General features: G+C 32.1%; 1 protein-coding gene across 4 annotated transcripts; it reads right to left on the bottom strand.

Annotated features, from left to right (window-relative positions):
- LOC135555370 (cytohesin-1-like) lies at positions 1 to 22,579 on the bottom strand. 4 transcript variants are annotated; one of them, XM_064987738.1, is made up of 14 exons: positions 22,076 to 22,579; positions 21,623 to 21,689; positions 5,558 to 5,640; positions 5,214 to 5,278; positions 4,547 to 4,613; positions 3,072 to 3,190; positions 2,860 to 2,940; positions 2,625 to 2,737; positions 2,266 to 2,414; positions 2,032 to 2,143; positions 1,775 to 1,851; positions 1,576 to 1,647; positions 1,121 to 1,269; positions 1 to 949 (listed from the first exon to the last, which is right to left on the bottom strand). In XM_064987738.1, the coding sequence occupies exons 1-14, from the start codon at positions 22,079 to 22,081 to the stop codon at positions 865 to 867; spliced, it is 1,245 nt and encodes a 414-aa protein (XP_064843810.1). In that variant the 5' UTR covers positions 22,082 to 22,579; the 3' UTR covers positions 1 to 864. The 4 variants fall into 4 exon arrangements, with proteins under 4 accessions (XP_064843810.1, XP_064843809.1, XP_064843808.1 ...); XM_064987737.1 differs by having other exon boundaries at positions 21,623 to 21,731; positions 22,076 to 22,578; XM_064987736.1 differs by lacking the exon at positions 22,076 to 22,579 and having other exon boundaries at positions 21,623 to 21,815.
- Between the last annotated feature and the right edge of the window lie 402 nt (positions 22,580 to 22,981).

The raw sequence follows: 22,981 nt of genomic DNA, 5'->3' as shown, positions 1-22,981 counted from the left end.
TTTATAATAAAATAAGCATGTATTATTTATTCAACATTATTAAGGCATGTATACAGACGTGTGTATTATCACAGGCAATGTGCAAAATAACTTTCTATTATAATACAGTATTTACAAAATACATATGTTATGAGTTGAAAAATACATATTTCCAAAAATATTTACACAATGCCTCTAAGGCAATGGAAGAACCTCGCAACACTGAATCAGTGTTGAAGTTTTGTGTCCACGTAACAGGAATTCTATAGGCTTGGGAGAGGAAAAGACTAGTAGTACAGAGGCTTACTAGGAACTGAAATCGCTGAGCCTGGTGCAAGGTGAAAAGGTGGAGCATTTCCGTAACGCTTACCTGATAGTTCCTTTGTTCTATGCTTATGCTACAGAATCAACTATAACCATATACAACTACATTTTAGTAACTTTGCATTATACATTACATGTTCAAATCTGTCCTTATAGAATGATGCATTATTCTTACAGTGCTACACACTTATTTTGGTTTGCAACTCTCTCCCACGTACGTTCAAATTCTTATTTCTAAGAAATATTAACAGAAATCACTTTCTATTAGTAATTGAACAGACTGAGTGACTCTAACTTCAACCATAAAATTAGACTTACAGTAAGAGGTATGGGGAGTTTCTGGTTTGACAGCTTCAAACCACACACAGGTCACAATGATCTTTTTTCATTCAGAGTTACAGTATTGCACTAATGCTGTACTGTACAGCACTGTAACGTTAAGCGCCATGTTTAGTTACTTGAACCAGTCTATCATTTCCAAGCATTTCTGCTACGGAGAGGGACCTCTACAGATCATTACCGGGCTCAATTCCCATGAAGCTTTATATCATGTCTAATGTCTCAGTCCTGTGAAGCATTGTTGTTGATGACTTTCCTCTTGCGCAATGACACCAGGTCATAGAAGGGATCCTTGGTGATACTTGCTCTGAGGGAAAGACAGAAAGAAAAATAAGACAAGTGTTCAAATGATAATCATCATCAAGTTCACTTTATCCTATTGATTGCCAGTTGTGTCCTACTGTCATTTGGGATGTCATGTGTGAAGTGTATGGCGTGTCGTACAGGTATGTGTTAATCCTGGGTTGAGGTGTCTGACCTGATGGAGCCTATCCAGTCATCTCTCTCATCTGCTGTGGCTGCACTCATCCTGTAGGACTGGTGTTTCCCCTCCACCACCCTGCCTCCATTCTCTGTCTTGCACGCCTTGATCTTCTGCTCTCTGGGGTTGTAGATCTCTAGACAGTACTGCTCACAAAGAAGCACACACATGCATACAAATGTTCACAAAACACCTGCCCAGGCCAAATTACTGGTAATAACTTATTTTTTAAAGGAAATAATCCCATAGTATATTGGTATAATTACTCCTAATCTTCCAGTTAAAACCTTCCTTTCTCATACGGAGGCTATGAGTCATAGTGTCGTGACAGCTAAGAGAGTAGCTTCTGTAAATGTGACTTCTGCACAGACTATGAGACTAAAACACCATAGAACAGGTGGCACTGCCATAAACTTTAGAATGAAGTATGCAGTCAGTGGAATACACTGTACCTGTTTGGTAGAGTCTTCTATCTCTCTTACACAGAGGTTCTCAAGGGGAATGATCCCTATGGGGTCTTTATCCTGAGGGAGGAGGAGAGAGAGATGCTTTGGTCAAGAACTATCACTTAGCAGTAACTACTATCATCTTTTATCCTAAATTACATTACTGGCAAACCCTATGACAAAGTTGGGGGTATAGCATACTCACTGTGGTATACTCAAAGTAGTACAGACAGCTGTCTGTCAAAATAAACCACCGCCTCTTCCATGTTTTCACCCTTCCTCCTGCAGAGAGGAAATATTAACATTTCATTACACAAATAAAACGTTTAATCATAAAACTCTACATCCAACACGCTCCATAAAGGAAATTAGATCATTCTGTGGTAAGCTTATTTTTTATGCTTGGTAATGGCACAATTATAAGACAATTCTCTTATCTAATGATATTGCTAATCATCTCACCCATTTTGAGCAGCCAACCCTCTCTGTCCGGGTTGAAGAAGGTGTGTGTGAGGTCGTTCCCATCATCCTCTGGAATTTTGAACGGCTCGTTCCGAATGCTCTCATAGAGTTTCTGGATTTAATGCGGTAGTAGATGAGAGTTACTGTAACTACAGCTACAGACAACAACAACAGAATAGGGGTCACATTCTGAGAGTGGAGTTAACTCCTGACCTCTGACCCCTGAGGCCTCACCATGAGCAGGTCGTTGGGCAGGTCACCCCCATTGTTGATGCCTCTGTTCATACTGAAGAAGCGCTCCAGATTGGGCTTGTCCTTCACATTGGGGTTATGGAGACTGGTGTTCAGCATGATGACGGCAAAGGACAGGATGTAGCAGGTGTCTGTTTGAAACACCCACACATTTCCTTACTGTTTGGTCAATGATATGTATTTGCATCCTTAATCAGCATCACCTTTGTGAAATGATTTGAATATGCCTCAAAATGTACTCCTCAACCCCCTCCCCATCTGTCTTGCTGATCTGTCAGTGTAGGGAGTCAGCAGCATGGTAGAGGAGGCTGGTTCCTGTGCACTACAGTACTGTACAGTACCTGTTGACTGGAAGACCCCTGCATTACAGTCACAGTAGCGTGTAGCGAACGCCTCCATCATCCTATCAATCTTCTGGGCTTCTCCAGGGAGACGGAAACTCCACAGGAACTGCCTACAGGGATGAGCCAGGGAAGAGACAGGAATCAGACAGGATTGACTGTGGAAATTAATATAATAATGAGAATTTATGAATGTATGAGTGTAAGAGATGCACCAGTGTATTGCAGCACTAACCTCAGTGCCTGCACCAGATTCAGGTCGGAGAACTCGTGTAGTTCTACAAAGGCTTTCAGAGTTTGAAGGTGCATTTCCTCCCTGCATGAACACAAACAAGAGTCAAATCAGTGATATGGAGATTATTTAGATAATGAGTGGTTATGACAGTCATCATTATCCCCATCAACAAAGCCATCATTATCCTGGTCATGTTCAGAAGCATTGTGTACCTCTCTCCTAAAAAGTTCCCAATGGCTGTCTTGTTCAGTCCTTCCTCTTTGTATAGGAACTCGGCCACTGCCTCTGCTGTCCACTCCAACAGGTCATTGTCAACCAGGTACTGAATACCCTGGGGGAAGAGGCCATGACAAGTCAATGAACATGTATGAACTTGGAAGATATGAATGCATTAACGCATATTTGTATGTGGAATAAAAAAATTGCAGAAATCATAATGAGGTCCAAAACATAGTAAATATTCTGTATGCATTGTCTGCCATTCTGAGAGAGCAACTGGAAGCAATATATCTTCTTATATCTAAACAATGCAGAGCTTCCAGCTAAAGAAACCAATGACCTGCTTGACTCAATCTCTAGCCTTTGCACACACCCACACATAGGCTTTTCTCCAGGGTGGTCATACAGGCCAGGCTTTCTCCAGGGTGGTCATACAGGCCAGGCTTTTCTCCAGGGTGGTCATACAGGCCAGGCTTTTCTCTGGGGTGGTCATACAGGCCAGGCTTTTCTCCAGGGTGGTTATACAGGCCAGGCTTGTCTCCAGGGTGGTCATACAGGCCAGGCTTTTCTCCAGGTTGGTCATACAGGCCAGGCTTGTCTCCAGGGTGGTCATACAGGCCAGGCTTGTCTCCAGGGTGGTCATACAGGCCAGGCTTGTCTCCAGGGTGGTCATACAGGCCAGGTTTGTCTCCAGGGTGGTCATACAGGCCAGGCTTGTCTCCAGGGTGGTCATACAGGCCAGGTTTGTCTCCAGGGTGGTCATACAGGCCAGGCTTATCTCCAGGGTGGTTATACAGGCCAGGCTTTTCTCCAGTCTCCAGGGTTTTCTCCAGGTGGTCATACAGGCCAGGCTTGTCTCCAGGTTGGTCATACAGGCCAGGCTTGTCTCCAGGGTGGTCATACAGGCCAGGCTTTTCTCCAGGGTGGTCATACAGGCCAGGCTTGTCTCCAGGGTGGTCATACAGGCCAGGCTTGTCTCCAGGGTGGCCATACAGGCCAGGGGGACTTTATATGATTGTTTTGGCCTCTCTTCAGATGAGAGGAAAGGAGGGTGTTTGTGGTTTGAGCAGGAGCGTGGGCCTCCGCTCCTCTTCACGGAACAGGATGTGGTTCTCTCTCGTTTTCTCTCCCCCTCTCTCTGCCTCCGCACAGTTGCACTTCTGCACATACGTCACGTCACTCGCTCAGCATTCATTCGTTTGTGTCAGATTATTTGTTCTGTCATCTTGCAGTTAACTATTTAAACTTCTAGCTGTGGCAAGCCTCCGTCAGTAGAGATGTGATAATTATACAGATTTTTACTACTTACATTTTATAATTGAAGCACTTCACATTTCAGTACATATCTGATCCATATGTATTTATGTTTAGTGTATTCCATATTGAGTAATGTTATGACTTTGTCTTACCAGAGAACCTCACCAGGAAAAACTAAGGGCTCTAATTACAGTGTGTGACATGAGCTCACCTTTTTAGGGTCCATGTTGAATTTCTTTTTCCCACTTAAGAACCTCTTGTTTCTCACAACATTTTTGCTGAAGAGAGACAAAGACAAAACAGAATAAATATTGACAAAGGATAATTACACCACTTTTGCCCATGAGCGTTATACTAGTATGTGTCCACTGCATAAGAGATGACACAGTGAGAGTGAGACAATTAAAGGAAGCTGGGGTTGTCCTGCCTGGAACATGTCTCAGTGTTTCATGCTGCTGACATATAAGAATTTTACCACATTCCTGTAGCTGCTAGTGAAGAAACAGGAAACACACATATACAGAGGGGCCTTACAGATGGGGGGCAGAATCTGTTCTTGTTTTTGAAGACAACGCCCCCAGAGCCCACTTATAAGGACAAAGAGGTGACCACAGTGGGGGGGGGGGCCTCCATGCCTTTCTTAGTCTGAGTTAGGGAGGGAGTTAGGGAGGGGGAGTTAGGGAGGGATAGGACGTCAGAGGAGCCTCTTTGTCAAGATGGATGTCAGGGAGTATTGTTGATCTGGTGTTTGTGCTATGATATTCAAAAGAAGAAGACACACTGCAAAGTGTTACTGTAGCTAACTCTCCCACAGAGGAAGAGGCCTACTGGTCAATGGTAACCTATCCGAATGAGCCATTGTGCAAGCTCTAACTTACTTCTCCTCGTCCGTCTCAATGTTGTGGATTTCTGTCATGACGCTGTCAATCTCCAACCTCAGCTTCTACACAAGGGGAAATGATGTCAAAGGGATGCGATGATAATATGTGGTATTTTAGCCATAGCTGACTCAAGCCCTTGGCACATACAGAGGTACAGGGTCAGTCAACTCATAAAACTGTATGTTTCTGAGATGTTGTAACTTTTGAGGGAGGCTTTGTGAATGTAATAACTGTTGTAGGTAATGTCACAATACAGTTAGTTTTATTCTGGCAAAATGCAGTTTCATAAAGCATTTTGACTGTACAAAAAGAGCCCTGGTTGAGAGGATGATTTACTGTACCTGAATGTCATCTAATAGGTCATTCTTATGAAACTTCGTGGTGTCTATCTCCTGCCTCTCCATTGAGCTAAGCATTGTGGAAGCTGTATAATTGATTATACACACAAAAACAAACATACAGATGAAACCATCATTATCATCCAATGCATAAATGAAGCAGTCGGACATAACCCCTGAGACCTAATTGAGACATCGTCCTGTATACACTGAAAATATCAAAGGTGTCAGAAATGTGCCTTGACAACCACCCTCACACCAACCCTAGCATACAGTAACTCAACATACTGCACTTCTCAGCACTAGCTAAATATAACTGCTGAACTTCAGCTTTTTATAGAATGAGCCACAGTAATGTCCATTAGTAAGTGATCTGCTCTAGTCTTGTCCTCATAACAGCTTCTCACGGTTTTTAGATTAAGGTTATTCATTACTCCGTTTTCAGGTTATAACTAGACAACACAACATTATAACTAGACAACACAACATTAACTAGACAATACACCATTAACTAGACAATACAACATTATAACTAGACAACACAACATTATAACTAGACAACACAACATTAACTAGACAACACAACATTAACTAGACAATACAACATTATAACTAGACAACACAACATTATAACTAGACAATACAACATTATAACTAGACAACACAACATTATAACTAGACAATACAACATTATAACTAGACAATACAACATTATAACTAGACAATACAACATTATAATGACACAATACAACATTATTAATGACAATACACTATTAACAAATACAACATTTTAACTATACAATACAACATTATAACTAGACAACACAACATTAACTAGACAATACAACATTATAACTAGACAACACAACATTATAACTAGACAATACAACATTATAACTAGACAACATAACATTAACTAGACAAAACAACATTATAACTAGACAACACAACATTATAACTAGACAACACAACATTAACTAGACAACACAACATTATAACTAGACAACACAACATTAACTAGACAACACAACATTATAACTAGACAACACAACATTAACTAGACAATACAACATTATAACTAGACAACACAACATTATAACTAAACAACACAACATTATAACTAGACAATACAACATTAACTAGACAATATAACAACAACACAACATTAACTAGACAATACAACATTAACTAGACAATACAACATTAACTAACTTGACAATACAACATTATAACTAAACAACACAACATTATAACTAGACAACACAACATTATAACTTAACAAATACAACATTAACTAGACAATACAACATTATAACTAGACAACACAACATTATAACTAGACAACACAACATTAACTAGACAATACAACATTATAACTAGACAACACAACATTATAACTAGACAACACAACATTATAACTAGACAAAACAACATTATAACTAGACAAAACAACATTATAACTAGACAACACAACATTATAACTAGACAATACAACATTATAACTAGACAACACAACATTATAACTAAACAACACACCATTATAACTAGACAATATAACATTATAACTAGACAACACAACATTATAACTATACAACACAACATTATAATTACACAATAAAACAATATAACTAGACAATACAATATCATAACTAGACACCACAAAAGTCTAACTAGACAACACAACATTATAACTAGAAAATACAACATTATAACTATACAACACAACATTATAATTACAAAATAAAACAATATAACTAGACAATACAACACTATAACTAGACAACACAACATTATAACTAGACAACACAACATTATAACTAGACAAAACAACATTATAACTAGACAAAACAACATTATAACTAGACAACACAACATTATAACTAGGAAATACAACATTATAACTAGGCAATACAACATTATAACTAGACAATACAACATTATAATGACACAATACAACATTATAACTAGACAATACACCATTATAACTAGACAACACAACATTAACTAGACAATACAACATTATAACTAGACAACACAACATTATAACTAGACAATACAACATTATAACTAGGCAATACAACATTATAACTAGGCAATACAACATTATAACTAGACAATACAACATTATAATGACACAATACAACATTATAATGACACAATACAACATTATAACTAGACAATACAACATTATAACTAGACAACACAACATTAACTAGACAATACAACATTATAACTAGACAACACAACATTATAACTAGACAATACAACATTATAACTAGGCAATACAACATTATAACTAGGCAATACAACATTATAACTAGACAATACAACATTATAATGACACAATACAACATTATAATGAAACAATACAACATTATAATGACACAATACAACATTATAACTAGACAACACAACATTAACTAGACAATACAACATTATAACTAGACAACACAACATTATAACTAGACAACACAACATTAACTAGACAACACAACATTAACTAGACAATACAACATTATAACTAGACAACACAACATTATAACTAGACAATACAACATTATAACTAGACAACACAACATTATAACTAGACAACACAACATTAACTAGACAATACAACATTATAACTAGACAACACAACATTATATAACTAGACAACACAACATTAACTAGACAATACAACATTATAACTAGACAACACAACATTAACTAGACAATACAACATTAACTAGACAATACACTATTAACTAGACAATACAACATTAACTAGACAATACAAAATTATAACTAGACAACACAACATTATAACTAGACAACACAACATTATAACTAGACAACACAACATTAACTAGACAATACAACATTATAAATAGACAACACAACATTATAACTAGACAACACAACATTATAACTAGACAATACAACATTATAACTAGACAACACAACATTATAACTAGACAACACAACATTAACTAGACAATACAACATTATAACTAGACAACACAACATTAAAACTTGACAACACAACATTATAACTAAACAACACAACATTATAACTAGACAATACAGCATTAACTAGACAATACAACATTAACTAGACAATACAACATTAACTAGACAATACAACATTATAACTAGACAATAATAATATATATCCCATTTAGCAGACGCTTTTGTCCAAAGCGACTTACAAGTCGGCTGGGGCCACTACTTTTACATATGGGTGGCCCCAGCGGGAATCGAACCCACGACGCTTGGCGTTGCAAGCGCCATGCTCTACCGACTGAGCCACACAGGACCAGACAACACAACATTATAACTAGACAACACAACATTAACTAGACAATACAACATTATAACTAGACAACACAACATTATAACTAGACAACACAACATTATAACTAGACAAAACAACATTATAACTAGACAAAACAACATTATAACTAGACAACACAACATTATAACTAGACAATACAACATTATAACTAGACAACACAACATTATAACTAAACAACACACCATTATAACTAGACAATATAACATTATAACTAGACAACACAACATTATAACTATACAACACAACATTATAATTACACAATAAAACAATATAACTAGACAATACAATATCATAACTAGACACCACAAAAGTATAACTAGACAACACAACATTATAACTAGAAAATACAACATTATAACTATACAACACAACATTATAATTACAAAATAAAACAATATAACTAGACAATACAACACTATAACTAGACAATACAACATTATAACTAGGAAATACAACATTATAACTAGGCAATACAACATTATAACTAGACAATACAACATTATAATGACACAATACAACATTATAACTAGACAATACACCATTATAACTAGACAACACAACATTAACTAGACAATACAACATTATAACTAGACAACACAACATTATAACTAGACAATACAACATTATAACTAGGCAATACAACATTATAACTAGGCAATACAACATTATAACTAGACAATACAACATTATAATGACACAATACAACATTATAATGACACAATACAACATTATAACTAGACAATACAACATTATAACTAGACAACACAACATTAACTAGACAATACAACATTATAACTAGACAACACAACATTATAACTAGACAATACAACATTATAACTAGGCAATACAACATTATAACTAGGCAATACAACATTATAACTAGACAATACAACATTATAATGACACAATACAACATTATAACTAGACAATACAACATTATAACTAGACAACACAACATTAACTAGACAATACAACATTATAACTAGACAACACAACATTATAACTAGACAATACAACATTATAACTAGGCAATACAACATTATAACTAGGCAATACAACATTATAACTAGACAATACAACATTATAATGACACAATACACCATTATAATGACACAATACAACATTATAATGACACAATACAACATTATAACTAGACAACACAGCATTAACTAGACAATACAACATTATAACTAGACAACACAACATTATAACTAGACAACACAACATTAACTAGACAACACAACATTAACTAGACAATACAACATTATAACTAGACAACACAACATTATAACTAGACAATACAACATTATAACTAGACAACACAACATTATAACTAGACAACACAACATTAACTAGACAATACAACATTATAACTAGACAACACAACATTATATAACTAGACAACACAACATTAACTAGACAATACAACATTATAACTAGACAACACAACATTATAACTAGACAATACAACATTATAACTAGGCAATACAACATTATAACTAGGCAATACAACATTATAACTAGACAATACAACATTATAATGACACAATACAACATTATAATGATACAATACAACATTATAATGACACAATACAACATTATAACTAGACAACACAACATTAACTAGACAATACAACATTATAACTAGACAACACAACATTATAACTAGACAACACAACATTAACTAGACAACACAACATTAACTAGACAATACAACATTATAACTAGACAACACAACATTATAACTAGACAATACAACATTATAACTAGACAACACAACATTATAACTAGATAACACAACATTAACTAGACAATACAACATTAGAACTAGACAACACAACATTATAACTAGACAACACAACATTAACTAGACAATACAACATTATAACTAGACAACAAAACATTATAACTAGACAACACAACATTATAACTAGACAACAAAACATTATAACTAGACAACACAACATTATAACTAGACAACACAACATTATAACTAGTCAACACAACATTAACTAGACAATACAACATTATAACTAGACAAAACAACATTATAACTTGACAACACAACATTATAACTAGACAAAACAACATTATAACTAGACAATGCAACATTATAATGACACAATACAACATTATAATGACACAATACAACATTATAACTAGACAATACAACATTATAACTAGACAACACAACATTAACTAGACAATACAACATTATAACTAGACAACACAACATTATAACTAGACAACACAACATTAACTAGACAACACAACATTAACTAGACAATACAACATTATAAAAAAGACAACACATTATAACTAGACAATACAACATTATAACTAAACAACACACCATTATAACTAGACAATATAACATTATAACTAGACAACACAACATTATAACTATACAACACAACATTATAATTACACAATAAAACAATATAACTAGACAATACAATATCATAACTAGACACCACAAAAGTATAACTAGACAACACAACATTATAACTAGAAAATACAACATTATAACTATACAACACAACATTATAATTACAAAATAAAACAATATAACTAGACAATACAACACTATAACTAGACAATACAACATTATAACTAGGAAATACAACATTATAACTAGGCAATACAACATTATAACTAGACAATACAACATTATAATGACACAATACAACATTATAACTAGACAATACACCATTATAACTAGACAACACAACATTAACTAGACAATACAACATTATAACTAGACAACACAACATTATAACTAGACAATACAACATTATAACTAGGCAATACAACATTATAACTAGGCAATACAACATTATAACTAGACAATACAACATTATAATGACACAATACAACATTATAATGACACAATACAACATTATAACTAGACAATACAACATTATAACTAGACAACACAACATTAACTAGACAATACAACATTATAACTAGACAACACAACATTATAACTAGACAATACAACATTATAACTAGGCAATACAACATTATAACTAGGCAATACAACATTATAACTAGACAATACAACATTATAATGACACAATACAACATTATAATGACACAATACAACATTATAATGACACAATACAACATTATAACTAGACAACACAACATTAACTAGACAATACAACATTATAACTAGACAACACAACATTATAACTAGACAACACAACATTAACTAGACAACACAACATTAACTAGACAATACAACATTATAACTAGACAACACAACATTATAACTAGACAATACAACATTATAACTAGACAACACAACATTATAACTAGACAACACAACATTAACTAGACAATACAACATTATAACTAGACAACACAACATTATATAACTAGACAACACAACATTAACTAGACAATACAACATTATAACTAGACAACACAACATTATAACTAGACAATACAACATTATAACTAGGCAATACAACATTATAACTAGGCAATACAACATTATAATGACACAATACAACATTATAATGACACAATACAACATTATAATGACACAATACAACATTATAATGACACAATACAACATTATAACTAGACAACACAACATTAACTAGACAATACAACATTATAACTAGACAACACAACATTATAACTAGACAACACAACATTAACTAGACAACACAACATTAACTAGACAATACAACATTATAACTAGACAACACAACATTATAACTAGACAATACAACATTATAACTAGACAACACAACATTATAACTAGATAACACAACATTAACTAGACAATACAACATTAGAACTAGACAACACAACATTATAACTAGACAACACAACATTAACTAGACAATACAACATTATAACTAGACAACAAAACATTATAACTAGACAACACAACATTATAACTAGACAACAAAACATTATAACTAGACAACACAACATTATAACTAGACAACACAACATTATAACTAGACAACACAACATTATAACTAGTCAACACATCATTAACTAGACAATACAACATTATAACTAGACAAAACAACATTATAACTTGACAACACAACATTATAACTAGACAAAACAACATTATAACTAGACAATACAACATTATAATGACACAATACAACATTATAATGACACAATACAACATTATAACTAGACAATACAACATTATAACTAGACAACACAACATTAACTAGACAATACAACATTATAACTAGACAACACAACATTATAACTAGACAACACAACATTAACTAGACAACACAACATTAACTAGACAATACAACATTATAAAAAGACAACACATTATAACTAGACAATACAACATTATAACTAGACAACACAACATTAACTAGACAATACAACATTATAACTAGACAACACAACATTATAACTAGACAACACAACATTAACTAGACAACACAACATTATAACTAGACAACACAACATTAACTAGACAACACAACATTATAACTAGACAACACAACATTAACTAGACAATACAACATTATAACTAGACAACACAACATTATAACTAAACAACACAACATTATAACTAGACAATACAACATTAACTAGACAATACAACATTAACTAGACAATACAACATTAACTAGACAATACAACATTAACTAGACAATACAACATTATAACTAGACAATACAACATTATAACTAGACAACACAACATTATAACTAGACAACACAACATTAACTAGACAATACAACATTAGAACTAGACAACACAACATTATAACTAGACAATACAACATTATAACTAAACAACACAACATTATAACTAGACAATACAACATTAACTAGACAATACAATATTAACTAGACAATACAACATTAACTAGACAATACAACATTAACTAGACAATACAACATTATAACTAGACAACACAACATTATAACTAGACAACACAACATTATAACTAGACAACACAACATTAACTAGACAATACAACATTATAACTAGACAACACAACATTATAACTAGTCAACACAACATTAACTAGACAATACAACATTATAACTAGACAAAACAACATTATAACTTGACAACACAACATTATAACTAGACAAAACAACATTATAACTAGACAATACAACATTATAACTAGACAACACAACATTATAACTAGACAATACAACATTATAACTAGACAACACAACATTATAACTAGACAACACAACATTAACTAGACAACACAACATTATAACTAGACAACACAACATTAACTAGACAACACAACATTATAACTAGACAACACAACATTAACTAGACAATACAACATTATAACTAGACAACACAACATTATAACTAAACAACACAACATTATAACTAGACAATACAACATTAACTAGACAATACAACATTAACTAGACAATACAACATTAACTAGACAATACAACATTAACTAGACAATACAACATTATAACTAGACAACACAACATTATAACTAGACAACACAACATTATAACTAGACAACACAACATTAACTAGACAATACAATATTATAACTAGACAACACAACATTATAACTAGTCAACACAACATTAACTAGACAATACAACATTATAACTAGACAACACAACATTATAACTTGACAACACAACATTATAACTAGACAAAACAACATTATAACTAGACAATACAACATTATAACTAGACAACAAAACATTATAACTAGACAATACAACATTATAACTAGACAACACAACATTATAACTAAACAACACACCATTATAACTAGACAATATAACATTATAACAAGACAACACAACATTATAACTATACAACACAACATTATAATTACAAAATAAAACAATATAACTAGACAATACAACATTATAACTAAACAATACCACATTATAACTAGGCAATACAACATTATAACTAGGCAATACAACAGTATAACTAGACAATACAACATTATAACTAGACAATACAACATTATAAAAAGACAACACATTATAACTAGACAATACAACATTATAACTAGACAATACAACATTATAACTAGACAACACAACATTATAACTAGATAACACAACATTAACTAGACAATACAACATTAGAACTAGACAACACAACATTATAACTAGACAACACAACATTAACTAGACAATACAACATTATAACTAGACAACAAAACATTATAACTAGACAACACAACATTATAACTAGACAACAAAACATTATAACTAGACAACACAACATTATAACTAGACAACACAACATTATAACTAGACAACACAACATTATAACTAGTCAACACATCATTAACTAGACAATACAACATTATAACTAGACAAAACAACATTATAACTTGACAACACAACATTATAACTAGACAAAACAACATTATAACTAGACAATACAACATTATAATGACACAATACAACATTATAATGACACAATACAACATTATAACTAGACAATACAACATTATAACTAGACAACACAACATTAACTAGACAATACAACATTATAACTAGACAACACAACATTATAACTAGACAACACAACATTAACTAGACAACACAACATTAACTAGACAATACAACATTATAAAAAGACAACACATTATAACTAGACAATACAACATTATAACTAGACAACACAACATTAACTAGACAATACAACATTATAACTAGACAACACAACATTATAACTAGACAACACAACATTAACTAGACAACACAACATTATAACTAGACAACACAACATTAACTAGACAACACAACATTATAACTAGACAACACAACATTAACTAGACAATACAACATTATAACTAGACAACACAACATTATAACTAAACAACACAACATTATAACTAGACAATACAACATTAACTAGACAATACAACATTAACTAGACAATACAACATTAACTAGACAATACAACATTAACTAGACAATACAACATTATAACTAGACAATACAACATTATAACTAGACAACACAACATTATAACTAGACAACACAACATTAACTAGACAATACAACATTAGAACTAGACAACACAACATTATAACTAGACAATACAACATTATAACTAAACAACACAACATTATAACTAGACAATACAACATTAACTAGACAATACAATATTAACTAGACAATACAACATTAACTAGACAATACAACATTAACTAGACAATACAACATTATAACTAGACAACACAACATTATAACTAGACAACACAACATTATAACTAGACAACACAACATTAACTAGACAATACAACATTATAACTAGACAACACAACATTATAACTAGTCAACACAACATTAACTAGACAATACAACATTATAACTAGACAAAACAACATTATAACTTGACAACACAACATTATAACTAGACAAAACAACATTATAACTAGACAATACAACATTATAACTAGACAACACAACATTATAACTAGACAATACAACATTATAACTAGACAACACAACATTATAACTAGACAACACAACATTAACTAGACAACACAACATTATAACTAGACAACACAACATTAACTAGACAACACAACATTATAACTAGACAACACAACATTAACTAGACAATACAACATTATAACTAGACAACACAACATTATAACTAAACAACACAACATTATAACTAGACAATACAACATTAACTAGACAATACAACATTAACTAGACAATACAACATTAACTAGACAATACAACATTAACTAGACAATACAACATTATAACTAGACAACACAACATTATAACTAGACAACACAACATTATAACTAGACAACACAACATTAACTAGACAATACAATATTATAACTAGACAACACAACATTATAACTAGTCAACACAACATTAACTAGACAATACAACATTATAACTAGACAACACAACATTATAACTTGACAACACAACATTATAACTAGACAAAACAACATTATAACTAGACAATACAACATTATAACTAGACAACAAAACATTATAACTAGACAATACAACATTATAACTAGACAACACAACATTATAACTAAACAACACACCATTATAACTAGACAATATAACATTATAACAAGACAACACAACATTATAACTATACAACACAACATTATAATTACAAAATAAAACAATATAACTAGACAATACAACATTATAACTAAACAATACCACATTATAACTAGGCAATACAACATTATAACTAGGCAATACAACAGTATAACTAGACAATACAACATTATAACTAGACAATACAACATTATAAAAAGACAACACATTATAACTAGACAATACAACATTATAACTAAACAACACACCATTATAACTAGACAATATAACATTATAACTAGACAACACAACATTATAACTATACAACACAACATTATAATTACACAATAAAACAATATAACTAGACAATACAATATCATAACAAGACACCACAAAAGTATAACTAGACAACACAACATTATAACTAGAAAATACAACATTATAACTATACAACACAACATTATAATTACAAAATAAAACAATATAACTAGACAATACAACACTATAACTAGACAATACAACATTATAACTAGGAAATACAACATTATAACTAGGCAATACAACATTATAACTAGACAATACAACATTATAATGACACAATACAACATTATAACTAGACAATACACCATTATAACTAGACAACACAACATTAACTAGACAATACAACATTATAACTAGACAACACAACATTATAACTAGACAATACAACATTATAACTAGGCAATACAACATTATAACTAGGCAATACAACATTATAACTAGACAATACAACATTATAATGACACAATACAACATTATAATGACACAATACAACATTATAACTAGACAATACAACATTATAACTAGACAACACAACATTAACTAGACAATACAACATTATAACTAGACAACACAACATTATAACTAGACAATACAACATTATAACTAGGCAATACAACATTATAACTAGGCAATACAACATTATAACTAGACAATACAACATTATAATGACACAATACAACATTATAATGACACAATACAACATTATAATGACACAATACAACATTATAACTAGACAACACAACATTAACTAGACAATACAACATTATAACTAGACAACACAACATTATAACTAGACAACACAACATTAACTAGACAACACAACATTAACTAGACAATACAACATTATAACTAGACAACACAACATTATAACTAGACAATACAACATTATAACTAGACAACACAACATTATAACTAGACAACACAACATTAACTAGACAATACAACATTATAACTAGACAACACAACATTATATAACTAGACAACACAACATTAACTAGACAATACAACATTATAACTAGACAACACAACATTATAACTAGACAATACAACATTATAACTAGGCAATACAACATTATAACTAGGCAATACAACATTATAATGACACAATACAACATTATAATGACACAATACAACATTATAATGACACAATACAACATTATAATGACACAATACAACATTATAACTAGACAACACAACATTAACTAGACAATACAACATTATAACTAGACAACACAACATTATAACTAGACAACACAACATTAACTAGACAACACAACATTAACTAGACAATACAACATTATAACTAGACAACACAACATTATAACTAGACAATACAACATTATAACTAGACAACACAACATTATAACTAGATAACACAACATTAACTAGACAATACAACATTAGAACTAGACAACACAACATTATAACTAGACAACACAACATTAACTAGACAATACAACATTATAACTAGACAACAAAACATTATAACTAGACAACACAACATTATAACTAGACAACAAAACATTATAACTAGACAACACAACATTATAACTAGACAACACAACATTATAACTAGACAACACAACATTATAACTAGTCAACACATCATTAACTAGACAATACAACATTATAACTAGACAAAACAACATTATAACTTGACAACACAACATTATAACTAGACAAAACAACATTATAACTAGACAATACAACATTATAATGACACAATACAACATTATAATGACACAATACAACATTATAACTAGACAATACAACATTATAACTAGACAACACAACATTAACTAGACAATACAACATTATAACTAGACAACACAACATTATAACTAGACAACACAACATTAACTAGACAACACAACATTAACTAGACAATACAACATTATAAAAAGACAACACATTATAACTAGACAATACAACATTATAACTAGACAACACAACATTAACTAGACAATACAACATTATAACTAGACAACACAACATTATAACTAGACAACACAACATTAACTAGACAACACAACATTATAACTAGACAACACAACATTAACTAGACAACACAACATTATAACTAGACAACACAACATTAACTAGACAATACAACATTATAACTAGACAACACAACATTATAACTAAACAACACAACATTATAACTAGACAATACAACATTAACTAGACAATACAACATTAACTAGACAATACAACATTAACTAGACAATACAACATTAACTAGACAATACAACATTATAACTAGACAATACAACATTATAACTAGACAACACAACATTATAACTAGACAACACAACATTAACTAGACAATACAACATTAGAACTAGACAACACAACATTATAACTAGGCAATACAACATTATAACTAAACAACACAACATTATAACTAGACAATACAACATTAACTAGACAATACAATATTAACTAGACAATACAACATTAACTAGACAATACAACATTAACTAGACAATACAACATTATAACTAGACAACACAACATTATAACTAGACAACACAACATTATAACTAGACAACACAACATTAACTAGACAATACAACATTATAACTAGACAACACAACATTATAACTAGTCAACACAACATTAACTAGACAATACAACATTATAACTAGACAAAACAACATTATAACTTGACAACACAACATTATAACTAGACAAAACAACATTATAACTAGACAATACAACATTATAACTAGACAACACAACATTATAACTAGACAATACAACATTATAACTAGACAACACAACATTAACTAGACAATACAACATTATAACTAGACAACACAACATTATAACTAGACAATACAACATTATAACTAGGCAACACATTATAACTAGACAATACAACATTATAACTAGACAACACAACATTAACTAGACAATACAACATTATAACTAGACAACACAACATTATAACTAGACAACACAACATTAACTAGACAACACAACATTATAACTAGACAACACAACATTAACTAGACAACACAACATTATAAATAGACAACACAACATTAACTAGACAATACAACATTATAACTAGACAACACAACATTATAACTAAACAACACAACATTATAACTAGACAATACAACATTAACTAGACAATACAACATTAACTAGACAATACAACATTAACTAGACAATACAACATTAACTAGACAATACAACATTATAACTAGACAACACAACATTATAACTAGACAACACAACATTATAACTAGACAACACAACATTAACTAGACAATACAATATTATAACTAGACAACACAACATTATAACTAGTCAACACAACATTAACTAGACAATACAACATTATAACTAGACAACACAACATTATAACTTGACAACACAACATTATAACTAGACAAAACAACATTATAACTAGACAATACAACATTATAACTAGACAACAAAACATTATAACTAGACAATACAACATTATAACTAGACAACACAACATTATAACTAAACAACACACCATTATAACTAGACAATATAACATTATAACAAGACAACACAACATTATAACTATACAACACAACATTATAATTACAAAATAAAACAATATAACTAGACAATACAACATTATAACTAAACAATACCACATTATAACTAGGCAATACAACATTATAACTAGGCAATACAACAGTATAACTAGACAATACAACATTATAACTAGACAATACAACATTATAATGACACAATACAACATTATAATGACACAATACAACATTATAATGACACAATACAACATTAACTAGACAGTACAACCTTAACTCATAATACAACATCACCAAACTCCATCTATCTTGGCAATTAGATTGTTGAACACTATACTGTGAGCAACACCTCTGAACGTTGCTTGATAATCAGTAATGAGAAGTTGAGGTATATAAAGGCTATTTGATGACAATATGTCTCTATAGAGTCAGGTGATACTATAATAAAGTGAATAACATTCATCACTGTGGTAAAAGTGATCAAAACAAACCATTTGAATCCGTTGAACACTGCTGACTTTATACCATAGTGTATATAGGTCAAGGTAAAGAGACTGAAAGCACAATAGTCACTGTAGACGGTAGTGAATATCTATTGTGAAGACAGGTACTATATCAGTACACTTTCTTATTAGTGTATTTCATTTTCATTTCTCAAGTAAGATATTCACAGCAACAAGTCAAACCCCCATTGTCTACTGACACTTCAACACTTCATCATCTTACATAAAGACACTCATGCATTGTTCATGGTGTTAATCCCCAGATCATATAGCCTAATTAGGGATGTTGTTAAACTGCAAAATGGACTGTAAAAACGTAAAAACCTTACATTTTCCCCAGAGGAAGCTGTCTTTTCTTTGGCTGCCCATGTTGAAGGTGTTAGAGAGAGACTGTGGCTGTACAGGAAACATGTGTCAGTGTTGAAGTCATGTAGCCTACTGCAAGAAGGGCAGTGTCAATAGCATCCTCAAAACATAATGAACTGACCACCTAAAGTCAGTGCTGTTACTGAAAAAATGGCATATACTGCACAAGTAAAGAAGACGTGTGTGTGTGTGTGTGTGTGTGTGTGTGTGTGTGTGTGTGTGTGTGTGTGTGTATTGACTGGTGATACCAGTTCGAGATAGATCTAATGCACAATATCCATAATTATTCAGCAGTCAGTGTGAAAATGTAGCCAACATAAGAGACCTTAAGTCATTTGAAAATCCCTTGTGCTGAACTCAAACAACCACAGATTGAAACTCTGGGGAGACCAACCATAGATCAACCAACTGCTTACCTTCATAAATAGATGTATGAGGTCATGAGAGAGTAATTACGTTCTGACAACACTCATGTAGACATGTACAGTAGATGGGAAGAGTGCTTCAGGCAGGGGTGGAAGCCACTTCTGACGCCTCAAATCAAGTACCATGCCCAGACCTGCGCAACTCAAACTGTCAGTGCGTTTGTAAATTCAATCTGGAGTGCCAGAGGACGCTCAGTGTGCTCTGGACGTTTGTTTCGCTCTTGAGGGGAGGGGTGTTCAAAGCGCACACTGGACGCTCTGGCCAAGGAGTAGGGTTGATCCGAGTGTTCTGACCTCACAATGGCAGTCAAGCACCCAAGCTAATAGGCTAAAGTTGGCTAGCTTGCTAGCTACTTCCAGACATGAACGAGAGAACGCCTCAATCTGACCATTTTACTCACCCTAGCAAAACTGGTTAGGCTGTTTTCATGTTTTCTAGAGCGTTCGTGACTGTAACTTTGCTGATGGCAACAATTTAATAACGTTTTTTTCCCCGACGTTTACCGACACTGGTCATATTAAACGGGTGTTGCATGTTCGTAAATTCATCAATTACTCTGCACTACTACACACTCAGACGAGAGTGATCTGAAATCGGAATAGATATCAAGAGCACATTTTACGAACGCACCCCTAGGCATCAAAAGTGATTTTTATAAATCCACTAGTTTTGAAATTATATAATTCCCTGACTACTTCTTAGCTAGGTATATAATAAGCCTTTTCAGAATTTTCATGTCCCGTTTGCAGATTTCTGCAACAATAAAACATAGAACTTCTGTGAGTAAAGGCTAGTTGTCAGCCCAGTTTATATAACTAGTGTGAATATAGAGTACTTGTCAAACGCTGCTCCCAGTTTCTTGATATAGGCCACCATCTAGTGAAAATAAAACGGAA

Source organism: Oncorhynchus masou, chromosome 15, assembly GCF_036934945.1.
Source record: "Oncorhynchus masou masou isolate Uvic2021 chromosome 15, UVic_Omas_1.1, whole genome shotgun sequence".
In the NCBI taxonomy this organism is placed as follows: domain Eukaryota; kingdom Metazoa; phylum Chordata; class Actinopteri; order Salmoniformes; family Salmonidae; genus Oncorhynchus; species Oncorhynchus masou.
The sequence above is the reverse complement of the archived record's forward strand: the minus strand, read 5'-3'. Positions and strand labels throughout refer to the sequence as shown.

What these genes read in the sequence shown, in the direction of transcription:
- LOC135555370 (XM_064987737.1), bottom strand. Translation starts at nt 21,704, where the DNA reads ATGTTTCCTGTACAGCCACAGTCTCTCTCTAACACCTTCAACATGGGC. An exon ending in ACCTATTAGATGACATTCAG is followed by an intron (nt 5,279 to 5,557) that starts GTACAGTAAATC and finishes CCCCTTGTGTAG; the next exon opens with AAGCTGAGGTTGGAGATTGA. An exon ending in ACTACTTTGAGTATACCACA is followed by an intron (nt 1,648 to 1,774) that starts GTGAGTATGCTA and finishes CTCCTCCCTCAG; the next exon opens with GATAAAGACCCCATAGGGAT.